The sequence below is a fragment of the Leopardus geoffroyi genome, chromosome B2, assembly GCF_018350155.1.
Source record: "Leopardus geoffroyi isolate Oge1 chromosome B2, O.geoffroyi_Oge1_pat1.0, whole genome shotgun sequence".
NCBI lineage: Eukaryota > Metazoa > Chordata > Mammalia > Carnivora > Felidae > Leopardus > Leopardus geoffroyi.
In genome coordinates, this window is record NC_059332.1 from 142,222,918 (window position 1) to 142,241,147 (window position 18,230).

General features: G+C 43.3%; 1 protein-coding gene across 1 annotated transcript in view; it reads left to right on the plus strand.

The window, feature by feature from the left end:
* Positions 1 to 18,018, plus strand: part of ZDHHC14 (zinc finger DHHC-type palmitoyltransferase 14) — a 335,282-nt gene extending 317,264 nt beyond the window's left edge. The window contains exon 9 of the mRNA XM_045500149.1: positions 17,797 to 18,018. Coding sequence (XP_045356105.1) covers positions 17,797 to 18,000 — 204 coding nt within the window. The 3' untranslated portion in view covers positions 18,001 to 18,018. The remainder of the gene's footprint in view (positions 1 to 17,796) is intronic.
* Positions 18,019 to 18,230: the final 212 nt, after the last annotated feature.

The window sequence follows — 18,230 nt, forward strand, 5'->3', positions numbered from 1 at the left end:
CTCCGTTTCCTGTCATTTAATTTCTTCAGACTCTGGATTTGTGCCTCCTGTGCCAGATCTATCATTCAGCCTCAGCCCTCGGAGGTTTCTTCCAGGCACCAAGAAAACCAGCTTCCCAGAGGCTGCTGAGAGCCTGGCACGTTTGAATGAATATTTTATACAAAACCTCAGAATATCCTCCAAAATCTGAGCCAAGGACTCAGAGGAAAAAGGAGATTTCATTCCCAGTACAACCCAATAACAAGGGTATCTGTAGCCCTGGGGAGGTTCAAGCCACATCCAGGACAAGTGCCTGTTTGACATCCACTCTCGGGGACAGGATCAAGGCCTCCTACCTCCTGACCAGGGCCCCCCGGGTGAGGCCTTCCACTATGCTGAATCATCCCAGTGGGTTGGAGATGCTACACTCATTATGTTCTATCAATTCTCAGCAGTATTGCCTCGAATTTGTAAAGTAGTGATTAGATAATCATGCCACGGGGACAAAAGAAGATGGAGCACATTCAATCAGAGCTTGTTATAATCAAAACGTGACACTAATGACACAGGACTGTGATGTGTAATCATTACTATGCATCTAGTCCTACTGAACTGTAATCCTCAAGAAGACTGGACTCATCTTTTCATATCCACAGCAACAGACAGGGCACCTGCAGACAGTGCACTCTCAGTATGTGTTTGCTAGAAAAGCGGTCACGGTAATGAGCAGAAATAATCATCAGTTCTCATACATTACTGCCGCTGGTGTTGCTTTTCCATACTAAAGCCAAGCTTCTAGTTTGTATCTTTCTTTTCCTATTTTCATCTCTATAGATGGTACCACCGTTGATAAGGTTTCCCAACACAGAATACAGGCTCATTCTACACAGACATTGACCCAAGCACATACACACAATGACTCAGTAAGAGATAAGCGTCTTGGACACATTTCCCCAGTATTCAGGATCCCATGTCATCCCATATCTTCCCTTCTAAGTGGCCTGAGTTGACACTCCCCAAACTTCAGCACAGTCGTTTTAAGCACAGACTCTGGAACCAGATTGCTGGGGTTAAATCCATTCTCCTTCATTTACTCGCTGTGTGATGTTGGGCAAGTGATTTAACCCACCTGTTACTATCTTCTTATCTGTAAAATGAGGACATAATCCTATAACTTACTTGTCATGGTTTGCAAACGTGGTCACAAATTCTTCTCCCCATACCTACGTACTTGGGCACTACCCACCCCCACCAACTCTGGGCTTGGTCATGCGCCTTACTTTGACCAATAGGGTAATAGCAATAAGAAGCAAGCAAGAGACTTGAAAAGTACTCTGTCACTGGGGCTTGCTTTTTTGCTGCCTTGGAACAATGAGGCCACCATATAGAAAGCCCAGGATAGTCTACTAGAGGATCAGAAACCACATGGAGAGAAGCCCCAGGCATCTTAGTCATTCTACCAAGGTCATCATAAACCAGCCAACCCCCAGTCAACCTGCTGACTGAGCACAAATGTGTCAGTGAATCCCACCAAGATCAGCTAAGCCTATCTCAGACAACACAAACTGACCAGCAGAATCATGAGTTAAACAAATAGTTGTTGTTTTAATACACAGGTTTTTGGGTTATATGGTACTGTTGGAGTATGGCCTCGAAATTCTTTGACACTCTTCCCATTAGAAATGGAGTCTATATACCTTGAATCTGAGTAGGCTTTTGACTATTTCAACCAGGAGGTTATACCAGAAGTATTATTATGTGATTTCCAACAGTATATATAGTGAGAAATTATGAATTTTACCTTGTTGAATACTGGATATTTTTATATTCCTATAGATATTCTTGAATTTGTTCTTGGCAAGGTAAGTTACTTGGGAACAGTTTGATTCGTTCTGTCTTGTTTTTAAGATCTGTTAAGTGAAGTATGGCCGTGTTTAATCTAGGGCTCATTGTTCACAATATTGAGGCAAGACCCTGCTGAGTACCCTACCCAATGCCCAGGATATCATGAGTTTTTCTAGTCTGGCTTATAGGAACAGGAGCTATTCCTCACCCTACCTCACTATTTAACTAAACTATGTATTTTTTTTAAACACAGGAGTTAAATAAAATTCAGAAGTATCATAACCTTGCTTTCTCCAGGAATTGTACATGTATCCAATAAAATGTTATTTACCAGCTAACAGTGGAATGAAGTTCCACTTATGAAAAGAATTGCCTTTGTTGTCAAAAATACCTTGGGGTGCCTGGGTAGCTCACTTGATTAAGCATCCAACTCTGTTTCGGCTCAGGTCATGATCTCACGATTTGTGAGTTTGAGCCCCACATCAGGCTCCATGCTGACAGTGTGGATCCTGCTTGGGATTTTCTCTCTCCCTCTGTCTCTGCCCCTCCTCTGCTTTCTCTCTCTCTCTCTCTCAAAAATAAAATAAACTTAAAAAATTGTTTTAATACCTTGATAGGTCAGTCTAGTTGGGAGGTGAGTCTTCAATAGTTTGTCTGGAAGAAAAGTAATGAATGCAAGGGAGCCAAAGTGCTCCACATAAAGAGGTTAAGAGAAATTTGATTATGGTGGAGAGAAATAAAGTAAGAAAGGGGAGAGGGTCAGGGGAGAGAGAGACAAGACAAGACAAGACAGCACAGAAGCAGGCAGAAATATGGACAATGAGACAAAAACTCTTGACAAAATGGGACAAAATGCCAAAGCAAGGATCAAGGATCTGCTAATTCAGTTTTAGATTTAATTCAGGTTTAACTTTGGATTTAAATTCAGATGCTATGATATAAACCTCTCCATGGCCTCAAACTGTCAGTAAAAGTCAGCTACATACACAGCCTTGGATGATGGCATTTTAGAAAATGAAGCTATCAAAGTCATGGCCAGTTAGGGCAGTGAGACACAAGTTGGGATGAAGAGATGTTTCATGAACAGAACTGATTTTGTAGAATCAGGATTTCAAAGCTGGAGGTAACCAGGGGAAATGTAGTACATATGGTCCTCTCTCTGTGAATTCCCCAGGGTCTGAAGGGACTACTAGGTCTCCAAGTATACATGGGAGGGGAGACAAGTTAGTTTTGCTCAAAACTTAAAGTACAGGGTCACCTCCAGCTGACATGAGGTTAAACATAATTGATTCTTAAATTGGTGGCATGAACAATGAGAGGTAAAAGTTCAGAGACAAGAGTCTGTCAATATGACATGTTTTAGCTGCTTTAACCTGTATCTGAAATAAAGTTCCACCTTTGCCTTTGCAAAAATTGTTTTTTAAGCATTTGCAGGATATAGTAGATTCATGATAGTATCTGTTCTCCACAGCAAATATGACATCATGGCATAGCTCAGAAGCAATATTGCCTTTTTTCCCTCAAGGTTAGATTGTACTGATAATTCCTTGCTCCAGTCCCAGAGGCGCGGATTTGCCAAGATTCGCTTAGAATGTTGTATTGCTATTTACAGCAAGCAGTACAGTTTCTTCTGAAAGGGACCCCAGTTGTCTCCCCCAGAGCCACTTAATGTTCTAAGGAAGGCACAGATGACACTAGGCATCAAGCAGGTTTTAAAGATCTTTCTGCTTGTTCACCAGGAATTCTAGAAACAAATGTTCAACTGTGCCCCCTGGGTATTTTTCCTGGTGAAGGAGATGAAGGTGTTGATACCATATCCTCTTGCCTATCTCTTCACACCTCCTCCAAAGGTGATTGCTTTAAAGCTCTATTACAAACCTGATGGAGGTTAAAATTTTCAGTTGCTCCCATGTTCACTGAGTCTTGAGCAATCTAGCTTCAAAGTCAAGGGCATCCTGCTGAAGAAGGACGTAAGTTCAAATCCCAGCCTACAAGACACTATGCAAAATCCTTCCCTGCTTTGCCTTTCTAATTTTGAACTGGAGACTCTTAAAGAGATGGTACAGAGTGTTGATATATATACTGAGATTTAGAATATGATAAAGATAGAATTCCCATCAGTGAAGAATTAAAGAGAGTAAGGAAATTCAAAGTCACATTCCCAAGTCACTTCTTAACTTCTGTCAAAGTAAAATCCAAAGCAAAGCTTTAAACATTAAAAAATATATACCACAAAAGAATTAAAATAAAATGTAATCAATTCTTTTAATACAGAATGAGGAAGGTCTTTCTAAGCGTAGCCAGTCTACCCCAGCCCCATGCTACAATATGGATAAACCCCAGGCACATGAAGCTAAGTGAAAGAAGACAGTTACAAAGGAGCACATCATGTATGATTCCATTTATATGAAACATCCAGAATAGGCAAATCTACAGAGACACAAGGTAGCTTCATGGTTGTCTAGGACTGGAGTGGAGGTGGAAATTTGAGAGGTGAAAGCTAAGGGGTACAGGGTTTCTTTTTGGAGTAATAGAAATATTCTAAAATTGATTGATGGCTACACAACTCTGAGAAAATACTGAAAGCATTTGAACTGTACATCTTAAATGAGTCCACTTCATGTGAATTATATCTCAGTAAAACTTGTTTTTTAATGGAGGGATATAAGGCAAATTATCAATAGCGGTTACCACTGGATAGAGGGCTAGTGGCTGATTTTCATTTTCCTTTTACTTATCAGTATTTTCAAAATTTTTCTCCAATAATTAGGTGTTACTGTAGAAAGGAAAGAAGGTTTGGGGTACCTGGGTGGCTCAGTCTGTTAAGTGGCCGACCCTTGATTTCAGCTCAGCTCATCATGTCAAGGTTCATGAGATCATGTCCCACATCAGACTCTGTGCTAACAATGCAGAATCTGCTTGTGATTCTCTCTCTCCCCCCCACTCTGCTCATCCCCTCCTTGTGCTCTCTCTCTCTCTCTCTCTCTCAATAAATAAATGAACATTAAAAGAGAAGAAAGGAAGGAAGATTCTTTTCCTAAGAAGCAAGGGGTGGAAACCATGATCTGAGTTGCTCTTGGTTCCAATGACTACCTGCTTATTATAGTGAAGAACATGTCTCTTCAACCATGTAAAGAGCTTGGTTATTACTTAATACTAGATGGGTTTCCATATTAAATTTATAATATGTTTTAAGAAGATGTTTGTCAGAATGAGTTACTACTTGTGAAAAGAGTAAGTGTGACCTCCTGGAGGGCACCTGCTCAGATCAAGTAGTGAAACTTTGGAATGATGCCCTGTTCAATCCAAATCCCTTGGATTGTACTTAATCTCTCTTCTAAGTGCAAGCTTCTGTTAGATCTCTTGCTGGAATCCAGAGAGAATGTCATTCCCTGCTTATAGAGATGTTCTTGCCATGTCTTGTGCGTAAATGTATTTACTTTCAACTGGTATCCCAACTGGGTTTCATAAGGGATATCTAGGTCCTATGGATGGCAATCTAGTCACATGTGATCCCTGGGACTTTCATTTTTATTTTTTTTAATGTTTATTCATTTATTTTTGAGAGAGAGAGAGAGCAGGAGAGGGGCAGAGAAAGACAGAGGGAGAATCCCAAGCAGGCTCCACAGTGTCCACATAGAGCCCCATGTGGGGCTTGAACCCATGAACTGTGAGATCATGACCTGAGCTGAAATCAAGAGTTGGATGCTTAACGAACTGAGCCACCCAGGTGCCCCCTATTTGTAACTTTTAGTTCTGAGAGTGGGTCAGACCTTGTTACCCAAAAGGAACTCTCGGTGCGTTTTCCGAAAAGGGGGCACTCATGCTGGCTAACCAAAAAAAGAAAAGTATTCATTGTAGAGGGCATACGAAACTGCTATTCTGTTCTAAAACAAACCTTTTTAAAAATAAAACCTTGTTGCCATCTGGTCTTCCTGGGCCTGTCGTGGTGGGGATGTCTTCGTTCCCATGTCTCCATGGGACAGCCAGAGCTGTTAGAGGGCATTATCCTCGGTGTTTTCCAGCCATCAGACATTCCAGGGTTTCCTCAGAGAACTAAGAAACTTCTGAGGTTGGTCAAGTGGGCACAGGCCCTCTCTATGCCTTGTAGTAGAGTTCCAGCCCTCTGTGGCCACCTGAGGGGACTTGGAGATTCTATCTCACAAGGCTCAGACAGTCTTAGGAGACCCTCTGTGCACATGTCCATGGACAGTGCTGCTCCCAGGTTTCTAAATCGACTTAGAAAAAAATTTCGAGGCTGTGATAGAGGGTAAAACCATCCCCTGGCATTCTCGGTAGCAAATAGTGGTCTCTTGCCTCCAAGTCTATGTAGAAAAAATATAGAGCCTCAGGAGGGTCAAGGATGCCATTCACAACCTCTTCAGGCCCTCAGGAACAGTTTCCAGGCCCCAAATTGACTCAGAAAACTTGGTGTTGGACGGGTTTATCCTGGGACGCCCTGGCTGCAGCTTGCAGGCCTACACACATGGCTGGGAGGATCAGGAGGGGAAGCTTCTAAATGTTTCCATAGGCTCCGGAAGGGACAGGCACCCTCCCCAAGTATCTTCTGCACGTGTGTGGTGGTCCCTGCCTCTGGAGGGACTGGAATATTTTGAAGTCTCAAACTTCAAAGAGAAGGTCAGAGTGACAGCCAGGGATTGGTGATATGTATCTGTGTCTTTAGGGGAACTCTCTGAATCATCTTTGTTTAATCAGACGCCATTTGTGAATAGAGACACTCTATTCAATGTTGCACAACAGCAATCTCAGTGACTATCCATGATAAGAGTGATACTCATAGAAATAATGATGAATAACAACAATGATGGTCATGACGATCATAGTCGTGACATAAGGAATAACAATCATCATAGTGATAATAACATTAAACGAAGGAGGTAGAAAATAAATACTCAGCAGGAGTCCTCTCCGGGCATCAGGATTACTTTGGTTTGGGATTTATTTTTTGCATGGTGCTCTTTGATGACTTCTTCACTGAGCATGTGTAATTGCACTAATTAAGGAGGAAATTTGTATTTTTAGAAACCATTTAAAATTGTTTGCTGCTATATTGTATTATGTTGAAACCTGGGTTCAGGCTAAGAAAACTACAGAGCTTTGGCTGAGGCCTGACAGGAAGCTGAGGGTAAACGGGGTTGGGAAAGCTTCTTGCTTTGGAGCCAGGACGGGCAGAGAATCCGAATTCTCTTGTCCTGACAAACTGGCAGAGGGTGCCTGATGAGGAGGAAGCTGGCGTTTCAAGAGGAACATCCTGAGGAAGTTAACAATTAAAGGCCAAAAGGAGAGGAAGAAAGCTGATAGCTGAAGCTTCGAAACCTGGAGGCGGAAGCCAGTGCTTTGCCAGCAGAGGCTGGGTCAGCCAGGGCCTGGCCTCTCCCTCAGGGCCTCTGTGGCCTGGAACTGCTCTGTCAAAGCTGCCAAAGATAAAGTGAGTCCTGGGCAGCCAAGATCCCGCCTGATCCTCCCCAAGATTCCAAACCGAGGATGTTTATCCTCTTGTGAGAGCTTCAGCATAAACTAACTTCAGGAGACACTAGAGTTGGGCTTTTGTTCAACCGGGAGCCACACGCTTTAACCAGAAAGCCTCTTGTGCCTGGACAGTTCTGTGTTTTAAAATCTTTATTCAGCTGATTTTAACAGGTAAACGTGGGATTGGAAATACCGGTGGCTCAAGTGTCAGTGGGTGAAGGTGAAATCTTTTCCATGTGCGTCTGTGGTGACAGACGGCAGGGGGTCCTTCACCCTGCTTTCTGTGTGACCAGTATCCCTCTGCAATTCCAAGGGGGCTCAGTCCATGTGGATTCCAACACACTGGCGATGCCTGGAGTTGTGCACTGTTAGCCTGGCTTCTTCCTATGGAACAGCTTGGACGGCTTCCCATAAGGAGTTGCTCTCAGAAACCTCCCAACAGACTGTCTCTCACATCTTCATTGAATGGGGTCAGTTGCCCATAGCTGAGGCCCCAGCAAGCGGATGAGAACTCCCCATATAATCTGGCTGAGGATCACATGCGAGGGGTGACAGCAAGGCTCTGTCCCTCCTGAAGCACAGTCACCCAAGACAGGGAGGGGAGTAAATGGGTACCGGATAGGTTCCCAATAGCACCTGCCACACTGCTTTTAATCATCAGTTTCCAAAAAGATGGGTGTCCAGTGTCAGCCAAACACCCAGTCCAGGAGGGAGTATGGACTCCTAGGAGCTGTGAGCCCCCCACAGTCAAAAGGAGAATAAATCCAACAATCGTTGAAGAAGAAAATTCACAAGTACCATGGGTTCCCCACAAAGTTAGGGCCTCTGTCAGGGGCTTTCCCGCACCCATTCGGTGCTATCTCAGCTACCACAAATGTCACAGGCCACTTCCATGGGTCAGTTGGGAAAGGGTACAGGCGTTTGTACCAAATGGACCTGAGTTTGAATCAGGGCTTTGCTATTTCCTATCTGTGTGATGTTAGAAATATCATCAGCTTCTCTAAGCTTCAGTGTAAAAGTGGAGATAAGAGTATCTACTTCATAAGATTGTTGTGAGGATTTTTTTTTCTTTTTCTTTTTAATGCTTACTTATTTATTTTGAGAAAGAGAGGGAGCGTGAGCCAGCGAGGGGCAATGAGAGACAGAAGAGAGAGAATCCCAAGCAGGTTCTGTGCTGTCAGCCCAGAGCCCAACACAGGGTTCGGTCCCATAAACCGTGAGATCATGACCTGAGCCAAAATCAAGAGTCCAGATGCCCAACTGACTGAGCCACCCAGGTGCCCCAAGGATTTGGCTAATCAGAAGAGTCCCTAGCACATAATAGGTTTCGACTAATCAATGACTCTTCAACGTTGGAATTCTTCAGAATCACTAGAGAGTCTATGCTAAGCATACAGATTCCTAGGCCTCTCACCCTAGAAATTCTGATTGCGTGCATCTGAGCCCAGTAATCTGCATTCTCAACAGCCATCCCCAGCGTAATTCTGTTGCCAATGAATCTCTGACGCACCTGGGGAAACACGGCAGCTCGCTGCTGGCGATGTGTTACTGTGCCGTTAAGAGGTGACGTCGGAGCGCGACAAGTATCTCACACAACAAGAAAATTCATCTTAATTATAATTATCTGTCTATAATTAGCTGCATTCCACTAAAAATAGTGAAATCTGCAGGATTTGAGGTCGGGCGTGAGCCTGTCGGCAAATGCTGAATAATTCTGGTGGCGTTCTCCTTGCACAAATTAACCAAGCATGCCAACTTCAAGGAGGGCGGAAAACCCCCTCCCCAGGAAGGAAGGCACCACCGCTACCTTTGCAGCCAAAATAAGACACTTACTAAAATGACCAAGTGTCACGTTTCCAGCAGACCACATCCTTCCAACCTCCAGCCTGGATGAGCAAAGCTTCTGGCTCTAGAGTTCTGTCTGTTCAACTGACTTCCTGCCCCAGGAAAGGTAATATGCCCAGAAGAGCAAAGGTGAATGTCTCTCTTCCCCTGCTCCCTCTCCCACCCCAACCACTTTGGCCCTGCAGCTGGTCTCAGGAGGATGTAACACTGTTTATTTCCTATTTCCGGTCTTCTGGCCTCCTGCAATTATAACACTCTCACCCGGACATCCCTGCTATGGCCCCGTTATTGCACAACTGGAACAGAAAACATTTTGCAGAAGCTGACTTGGAACAAAAGAGCAAGGAAGAGAAAAATGTCCCAGCTAGCATCTGACAGTTGAGAAGGAAGTTCAAGGACAGTGCAAAGGATAAGATTCGGCAGGAGGTGGAGAGGGGGTGTTGGGATGTAAGCTCTTACAGAGGAGGAGAGGTTTGAGAAGGAAAGGGCTGAAGACAAAGCCATGTTTGATTGTGCTGTGAATGGCCTTGGGCTCATCCTGCCTGGCTAAGAAAGACTGGCAGCAGCCACGTTCATGAAGAAATGTGGAGAGGAGGATGATCAGCCGTTCTTTTCCAAAAGGGAAAACCAAGGGCAAAATGAAATGAAATGAGATGGAAGGAGCTCTGATTATAGTCCAGTGGTTCCCAAATCTACCCAGTTGCCAGCATCACTTGGAGGGCTGGTTAAAAGAGCCATTCTCAGGCACCCACCTGATACTCTTCCCCAGCAATTTGAATGATCCAGTGGAATTCAGAACCACTGTTTTCCCAGAGATTCCTGGCTGGTGGCCTCTTGGGACAATGACATTTGTTCTATAGAGTTTTCGGAATAGTTAATGCATTTTTCTGTAATTCACCAGGTACATGTGTAAAGCCCTTGATCCTCACAGACAGGGCCATTTTAAGATCTCCCCAAGCTCTAGGACTCTGACTTCCTTGACCCCCACATCACAGCAAACATACTGAAATGGCACCCACATCCCATCTGAGACAGAATATTAGCATGTTACTTTGAAATGTTTTGTTTTGCTTAAGTAAGTTATTTAATTTAGGGCCAGCAGTCATTTCCTGGAGATCATATAGATACTCAGGAATTTTTGCAAAGTGAAAAAAAGAAATGTAATCCACAAATCATTTTCTAACAGAATGAAAGTCTCAAAAATACTAAGTTTAGGGGCATCTGGGTGGCACGGTCAGTGAAGCGTCCAACTTCGGCTCAGGTCATGGTCTCATGGTCCATGAGTTCAAGCCCTGTGTCAGGCTCTGTGCTAACAGCTCAGAGCCTGGAGCCTGCCTTAGATTCTGTATCTCCCTCTCTCTCTCTCTCTCTGCACCCTCCCCTGCTCACCGTCTGTCTGTCTGTCTCTCTTGCTCAAAAATAAATAAACATTTTTTAAAAGTATAAATAAATAAATAAATAACACAGTTTAATAACAAAAGGAGTGGGTCTTATGTTACATTTTTCAGGCATTTAGTTAAATTCTTATTAATTTTTTAAATGTTTATTTATTTTTGAAAAAGAGAGTGCAAATGGGGAAGAGGCAGGGAGAGAGGGTGACAGAGGATCCGAAGTGGGCTCTGCACTGACAGCAGTGAGCCTGACAAGGGGCTCAAACCCACGAACGGTGAGATCATGACCTGAGCGGAAGTTGTATGCTCAACTGACTTAGCCACCCAGGTGCCCCAGTTAAATTCTTAATAATTTTGACTTTGAAGCTTCATAGAGGCCCTAAGCACTGTGCTGGTAGAGTCTAATGGACTAAACACTGTGCCAACAAAAGCTCTGTGAGGTAATATCTCTTTAGAGGTGAAATAAACCACCAGCCGTGTAAAGTGATTTCTCTACACACAGCTAAGAGGCACAGTCAGGACCAAACGTTAAGTCTTCTAATTGCTAGTTCCATACTCATTCTACTGGCAACAGAGAATGTACTAGATGGCTTCTGAGCACACTCACCTCCTCAGACAGCTATTATTTCCGACATCATACCAGGCTCATGGGAGTTCGGGTCAGAAGCTCAAGGCCTGGGCAAAAGGCAGGCTTCAACCTGGAGAGAAGGCTAAGATTCAGTAAAAACAAGAACAGGGGAACTCACAGCTCACTGATCAGGTGGTTTCAGCCAAAGTACATTATACACTATTCACAATAGGAATTGATCTCACAGGATCCACAACGAAAGGTATGCACAAAGTCTGTTAGAAATGGAGAAGTTACTCCCTAACCAAGACACCCAAATAAAATAAAGCAACATAAAAGACAAGGAAGAAGAAAACACAAGAGTCATATTATGCCTTCTTTGGACGGGGATGGGGTGCAGGTGGTAGAAGTGTGGACGGCATCAGTGTGAGAGCTTAAAGGAAGAGCTGGCCAAATTCTCCTTGAAGGGTCAGGAGAGGCCTCAGACCGCATTGGAGCTCAGCTTTCATGGCTGAGCGAGGTTCCCCAGGCAGCCAGGCAAGGGGCAGCATGAGTTCGGATAAGAGTCCTACCCAGATCCCAAGAGATAGCCCCGCGGAGCTGTCCAGTAGATAGTAGGCTCTTAGTGTGGGGGCTTCCCTCCAGGGTCATAGACTCCACCCTCTCCTGGATGGTGTCACAGAGGAAACCGAGCAATCTAGCTGGTCATCTCAGAATTTATTTACACATGGCATCTGTCTGCATCATGGGGGTATGAGATGTAAGGTCCCAGGCTGAGGTCCACAGAGAAATCTGACTGAGGGTGACACACGGTAAGCATCCCTCTCTGGAAAACACCTTCACGATTCTCTCCAGATCCAGCAACCCCCCACCATCACCCCCAAGTAACCCATTCCATAGTAAGTAAAGGGAACCTCACTCAGGCAAACCTGCATACGAGAATTTCATCACCAGTTTGAAGACGTTTGCCTTAGAAATGTCACTTCCATCAAGGACCGTGATAAGCACCAACCCACCAACCTTTGAAAAGTCTTGAGAGGGATCCAGGTTCACCTGAGATTTGGGGATCAAGAATTTCACCTAAATCCAGTGAATCCCAGCTCAGACTTAGAGAGAGCAAAACCTTGATTTCAAAAGTAGACTGAAAAGTAGTAGGTCTGGGATGGTTCTGGTCATGGTTAGGGAGATGCCAGATGGTAGAGAACTATAGCAGTGCCGCCCGGGCACGGGGCAGAGGCATAGATTAGGGAGTCGTCAGCATGCGAATGGCAGCTGAGTCAGTGGGATGCACGGGTTGCCCAACGAGAGTATGTACAGTGAGAAGCCAAGAGCCAGCCCTGGGAACACCAGCAGCAAGGAAAGGGTAGAAGCAGAGGGTCCCTCCTCAAGGGAGACTCAAGACATCACGTAGACAGTAGGAAGAGGACACGGAGAGTGTTTATTTTATTTTTTTAACGTTTATTTATTTTTGAAAGAGAGAAAGAGAGAGAGAGAGAGCACAAGCAGGGGAGGGGCAGAGAGAGAGGGAGACAGAATCCGAAGCAGACTCTAAGCTCTGAGCTGTCAGAGCAGAGCCCGATGCAGGGCTCGTACCCACGAGCTGCGAGATCATGACCTGAGCCGAAGCTGGGCACTTAACCAACCCAGGCGCTCCCAGAGAGTGTTTTATAAAGTCACAGAAGTTAAAGTTTCAAGGAAGATCTGTTTCTTACCCTCTATATCTGGTCTTCTTTATTCCACTGCAATTAAATTTTCAACAAGGCATACTGCCACTAAGAATAAAGAATGTATTTCCAGGCTTCTACTGCAGCTAAATATTACTTTGTGATTTATGATTGCTTTATGACTTCTGGCCAATGAGAAAAAAGCAATTGTGGTGGCATAGCCACTGGCAATATCTATCAAAATCGGAAATACATAAATCCGTTGATCCTGTATATGTTTAACAATATAAGACTGGGGACAACCTAAATGTATGCATCATTAGGGAACAGAATACACAAATTACAGCACATCCATACAAAAACATGCTTTGTAGCAATTTTTTTAAATGAAGTATATTCATATGTACTAAATGAATATGTACTTTAAATGAAGTATATTCATATGTACTATATTGATGTTTAAATGCAAAAACAAGGGCCTGGGACACCTGGGTGGCTCAGTCAGTTAAGCATCTGACACTTGATTACAGCTCAGGTCATGATCTCACAGTTGTGGGATCGAGCCCCAGACTGGGCTCTGGGCTGACAGCACAGAGCCTGCTTGGGATTCTCTGTCTCCCTCTGTCTGCCCCTCCTCCACTCTCTCTCTCAAAAATAGATCAATAAACATTTAAGAAAAAAGAAAAGAAAAAGCAAGGGCATGAGGAGAATGTATAGTATGCTACCATTTATGTACAAATGTGAGTATACATGTATTTACATGCTTGGGAATGCATTAAAAAATCTCAGAAAGGACTCACAATAACACATGGGAGAGAGGTACCTACGGGCTAAGGGACAGGAATGGAAGGAGGTATACTTTTTATTCTAAATGCTTTTGGATTGTTTGATTCCTTTCCAACCACAGACATGAATTACCTATTTTATCTTATTTTATTTTATTTTATTCATTTTATTTTATAGCAACTTTATTAAGATATAATTTACATATCATAAAATGCACCCTTTAAAAATGTATATAATTCAGTATCTTTAGTACATTCACGGGGTCTGCAGCCATCACCACTGTCAATTTCAGAGCATTTTCATCATCCCAAAAAAGTAACCCCACACCCGACAGTCATTCCGATTATTCCTCACCCTCAGCCCCTGCCGTCCAGCCATCTGCTTCTTGTCTCTGTAGAGTTGCCTGTTCCAAATATTTCACACAAACGGAATGACACAATGGATGGTCTTCTGTGTCTGGCTTCTTGCACTTGACATAATGTTTTAAGGTTCATCCCTATTGTCGCACACGTCAGTGCCCCATTCCGTGTCGTGGAGGAATAACACACTGCCTTATGGGTAGTGCAAGCCTATTGATTCTCAGAGCTACTGGGAGCTAGAGAGGAGGGCCGGAATCGGGCCAGTTGAAACTCCGCAAAGATCACTGTTCTTACTGGGATCCAAACATTTTTCTTGAGTGAACGCTTCTGGTATTGTTGTAAGCCTTTGGTTAGTTTTCAGAGTTCTGAATATGTTGATTTTGATCACTCTTGCTTTTGATGGAGATGGGATTTTCAGAGGTCCTTATCCTGCCTGAAGTTACCTATTTTAATCATAAGTAAATCTTTTTCTTTTAAGAGTGAATTGGAGGAGGGGGTCATGAAAATTAAATGATGGATTGTATATAAAGCAACTAATCTAACCCCTGCAGTATGGTAAATGCTATTATTTTTATATCATCATGATTACTCCCGGCTGGCACTGAGTCGTTGAATGGCAGGCAGAGCAGAGACTAGAACACCCGTCTTCTGACTTCCGGCCCAGTGCCTTTATGGGTGTACCACCCTGCCTGTCCCTCCTCACCACAAATGGTCTATATATTTAACAGGCTCTTGTAGCCCCTTAACTATGTTGCATCAACCTCCAGGTATTATCTTCAATATAATTTTCAGACAGACTAAAGACCAACCTACAAGAAAGTACTGTCCCAGCACAGAACAACAGAGGGTGAGGGAGAATTGGACAAATGTGTGTGCATGCACGCATGTGCACATGCATGCGTGCACACACACACACACACACACACAGAGTCATTTTCACTAAAAAAAAACAAAAACAAAAACAAAAACAAAAAACAAAAACCCAGAGTCCATTTGTCAACCAAAACTGGCCAAATAAAGCCCTATAAGAGCAGTCCACAGTCTTTAAAATATGGTTCACCAGTTTAGGGCAGAATGTAGTGGTCACTGCCCCAGGCTGTGGGACCAGCTGGATTGTTTGTTCCTTGTTCACTCAAGTCAGCTTGCAGTTAAGTACGAGAAGAAACCTATCATGAAAAGCTTTTCTTTTATGAATTCCAGCAATAATTGTTTTAACTAGTCTTTTACAGCAAATTTCAATTCTGCTGCACATTTCAGCTTATCTTCAAATGACAAGGCTGACTTGTAGGTAGTGACACCTCATCAACTGTTACGCTCCATGATTGCTTGCTAACAGTTGGCTTAAATATAAAGTTTAGTAACCTCGAACTTGGAAACAAAGCATGCAAATTATTAATCCCATAGAGAGCACACTTAATGGAAAATAGGAATCTTCTTAGTGTTAATGAAATGAAACAAGTAACATTAGTTATAACAGCTAAGATTTATTGAGTCCCTATTATGTCCTAGGCACTGTGCCAACTGACTGACGGATGTTACCATCTTCCTAGAACTCTTCCTAGAACTCTCCAGATGAGTGCTATTATTATCTCTGTTTTCTATTAGGAAACTGAATCTCAGAGAGGTTAACTAACTTGCCCTCAGTCACACAGCTGGTAAGAGGCAGAGCTGGGCTTTTGATCCACACAGCCTAGATCTAGAACTGGAACCTATAAATACAGGATGAAACAAGAGTTTTGCTCTTTACATTGTTAAGCCCAACTTACTTTATTTCAACAAAACAACACATCCACTTTTCAATAAATTATCATGTTCCATTGCACTATCAACATCCTAAGAGTTGAGAGAAGTTATTAAAATCACATTAACAATGGCCTGGCTTTCTGTAGTATTTTTCCTCTCAATATTGCAAAATGCTTCTAGGTACATTATCGTGTGTATCTTCTCATATCCTGAGGAAGTAGGTCGTGGAAAGTCTCTTTGTCACACACAGCCTCACAAATAGAGAATCTGAAGTACAGAGAGGTTAAATAAAACTCATGGGAGAATTCATGTCAAGCAGTGAATTTTATATACTCAATTACCTTTAGAATCTAGATTTCGCATCTCCCAGGGAACTCACATATTGATCCTGAGAAACCATTAGGTGACAAGGTCTCTGCCCATGCTTGGCTGCTGTTCCCATGATTGGTTGAGAGGTCAGGGTGATGGGTAGGGGTGTGGCCAGAGTCTGTTTTGACCCTTAGTTTCATCACCTGCTTTAAGACTTTGAGAAAATTACTTCACTTTTGTGGGCCTTGGCTTTCTCGGCTATCAAATGGGAATAATATCGTCTCCACCTCATGGAATCATTTCCATAATTAAATAAGACGGTATAGGCAAAGGGTTTGGCGCTGACCTCACACAGAGCCTATACCTAAGGGCTGCGGGCAGTTACCATCAGCTGTGGCAATTGTGCTGACGAGTATTTCTGTTCTTCTAAGTGAGCCCCAGACATGGAGACCCTCCCCAAATCTTAGAAGGACTCCTGCTCAGATGGAGGTTAGAAGAACTGCTCTAGGAGGAAGGGGATACAGCACCCTGTGAATAGAGACCATAGTTGAGTATGGATTATCGTTTAAGATGCTTTTATATTAAATAAACTCAACATGGTCTAAACAAAGGAATTCAATCTGATGATAAGTGCAGGGGTAGAGCTGCTTCAGGGCTGACTAATTCAGCAACTCCCAAATCCTCAAGAATCCAGGCAATTTACATTTGGGCTGGTTCCCTTCATCTTCACAAGATGGCCACCACATCCCAAGATTACAAACAGCTACCACAAAGTCCCAAGAAGGACGAGGAGCTTTCTCTTTCTTCTCTATTTTTTAAGAAACAAACCTTTCCCAGAAGCCTCCAGATTTCCTGACATGTCTCATTGGCCAGAACTGGTCATATGTTCACTCTAAACCAATCATTGGGACTACCCGTCCCAGAGTTATCAAGATTTGGTTTCTAGGGTTGGAAATGAGAAACACAGAGAAGATGGACACCTGGACAAAATCTGGGTTCTGTTAGCAAGGAAGATGTCAGAGTGGCTGTTGGGTAGACTAACAACAGTGTTTGTACTTATCAGATGCCTACATAAACATGCTTTCTTGAAAGCAGGTCTGCACATACGTAACATTGTGTGAAATGGGCATGCGTGTAAATTGTAAACGTGGACCTTAACATGTCATAACTCTGTCCTATGCTTTGGATTTCTGCAGCAAATTTTATGAATAAGAGCTCTCTCTCCTAACTATGCAGCTATCAGAACCTCAAAGCATCAAATGCTATAGTCAGATAAGAGCACAGGGAGAAAAGGGGATATGCAGCCATCCAGGAAGGTAGACATACTGCCAGGGACATGTTTCAAAGGCTCATCCCTTGAAAGATTGGAACCCAAGACCACCAGAACTGAAAAGACCCAGAGACATAGCTGAGGAGATTTCTCCCCTGTCCCCCAGCTGGACTCCCCACAAGCCTCACTTTTGCCCAACATTAAGCACCTTCCCTGGCCTGGCTGTTTTCCAGTTACAACTTCCAGGAAACTATTTCAAGAGGCTGAGGTATTTCTGGAAAGGGCAACAATCTCAGGGAAAGGAAACTCTGCCCTATACCTGATGTTTCTAAACATTGGGGACCCTGCTGGTCTCACAGGGCAGACAGATCCTGGTGAACACAAACTCTAATTGTCCTGCATTCAGCAGCCGCCCTCTGAAAGTAAGGTCAGAAGATTCATTTTACTTATAATGTTCTTCTGATTGCAAATCAGAAGACTTTAATTTTGCCTGAAAGTATTTTGCTAGGGGGTTGAGGTTATTCAGGCAACTTCATTATTATTCCAGGGGCTGCCCAGATGCCCTGAGAAGATTTCTCCACTATCCTGGAGAGTCATGGAGAGACTCACATCATGGAGAGAGACCCAACAAGCATTTCCTTTCCTGCTTGTTGATGGGAGAGCTCCTGGAATTGAAGAATTTTTCCATGAGAACATAAATTGTCTACATGTACGTAACAGGTATGCTCTGCTCATCAAATTTGGAGTATAAATATAATTACATCTGGTGTTTTGGGTTTTTTTGCTTTCATTTAATCACTAAAGACCCTCAAAAGGAAGCGTCAAGGTTTGAGCTCTGCCTTAAAGCAAAGCACAGCTGATCTAGCTATCAGAGTTTCCAGAAACAGTATCCAAAGCAGTGGTTAACATCCCAATATCCATTCTACCCTCAAAAGAATTGTCCAAACATCTCGTGGTAAGCCATTTCCCTGGCCAGTGGGT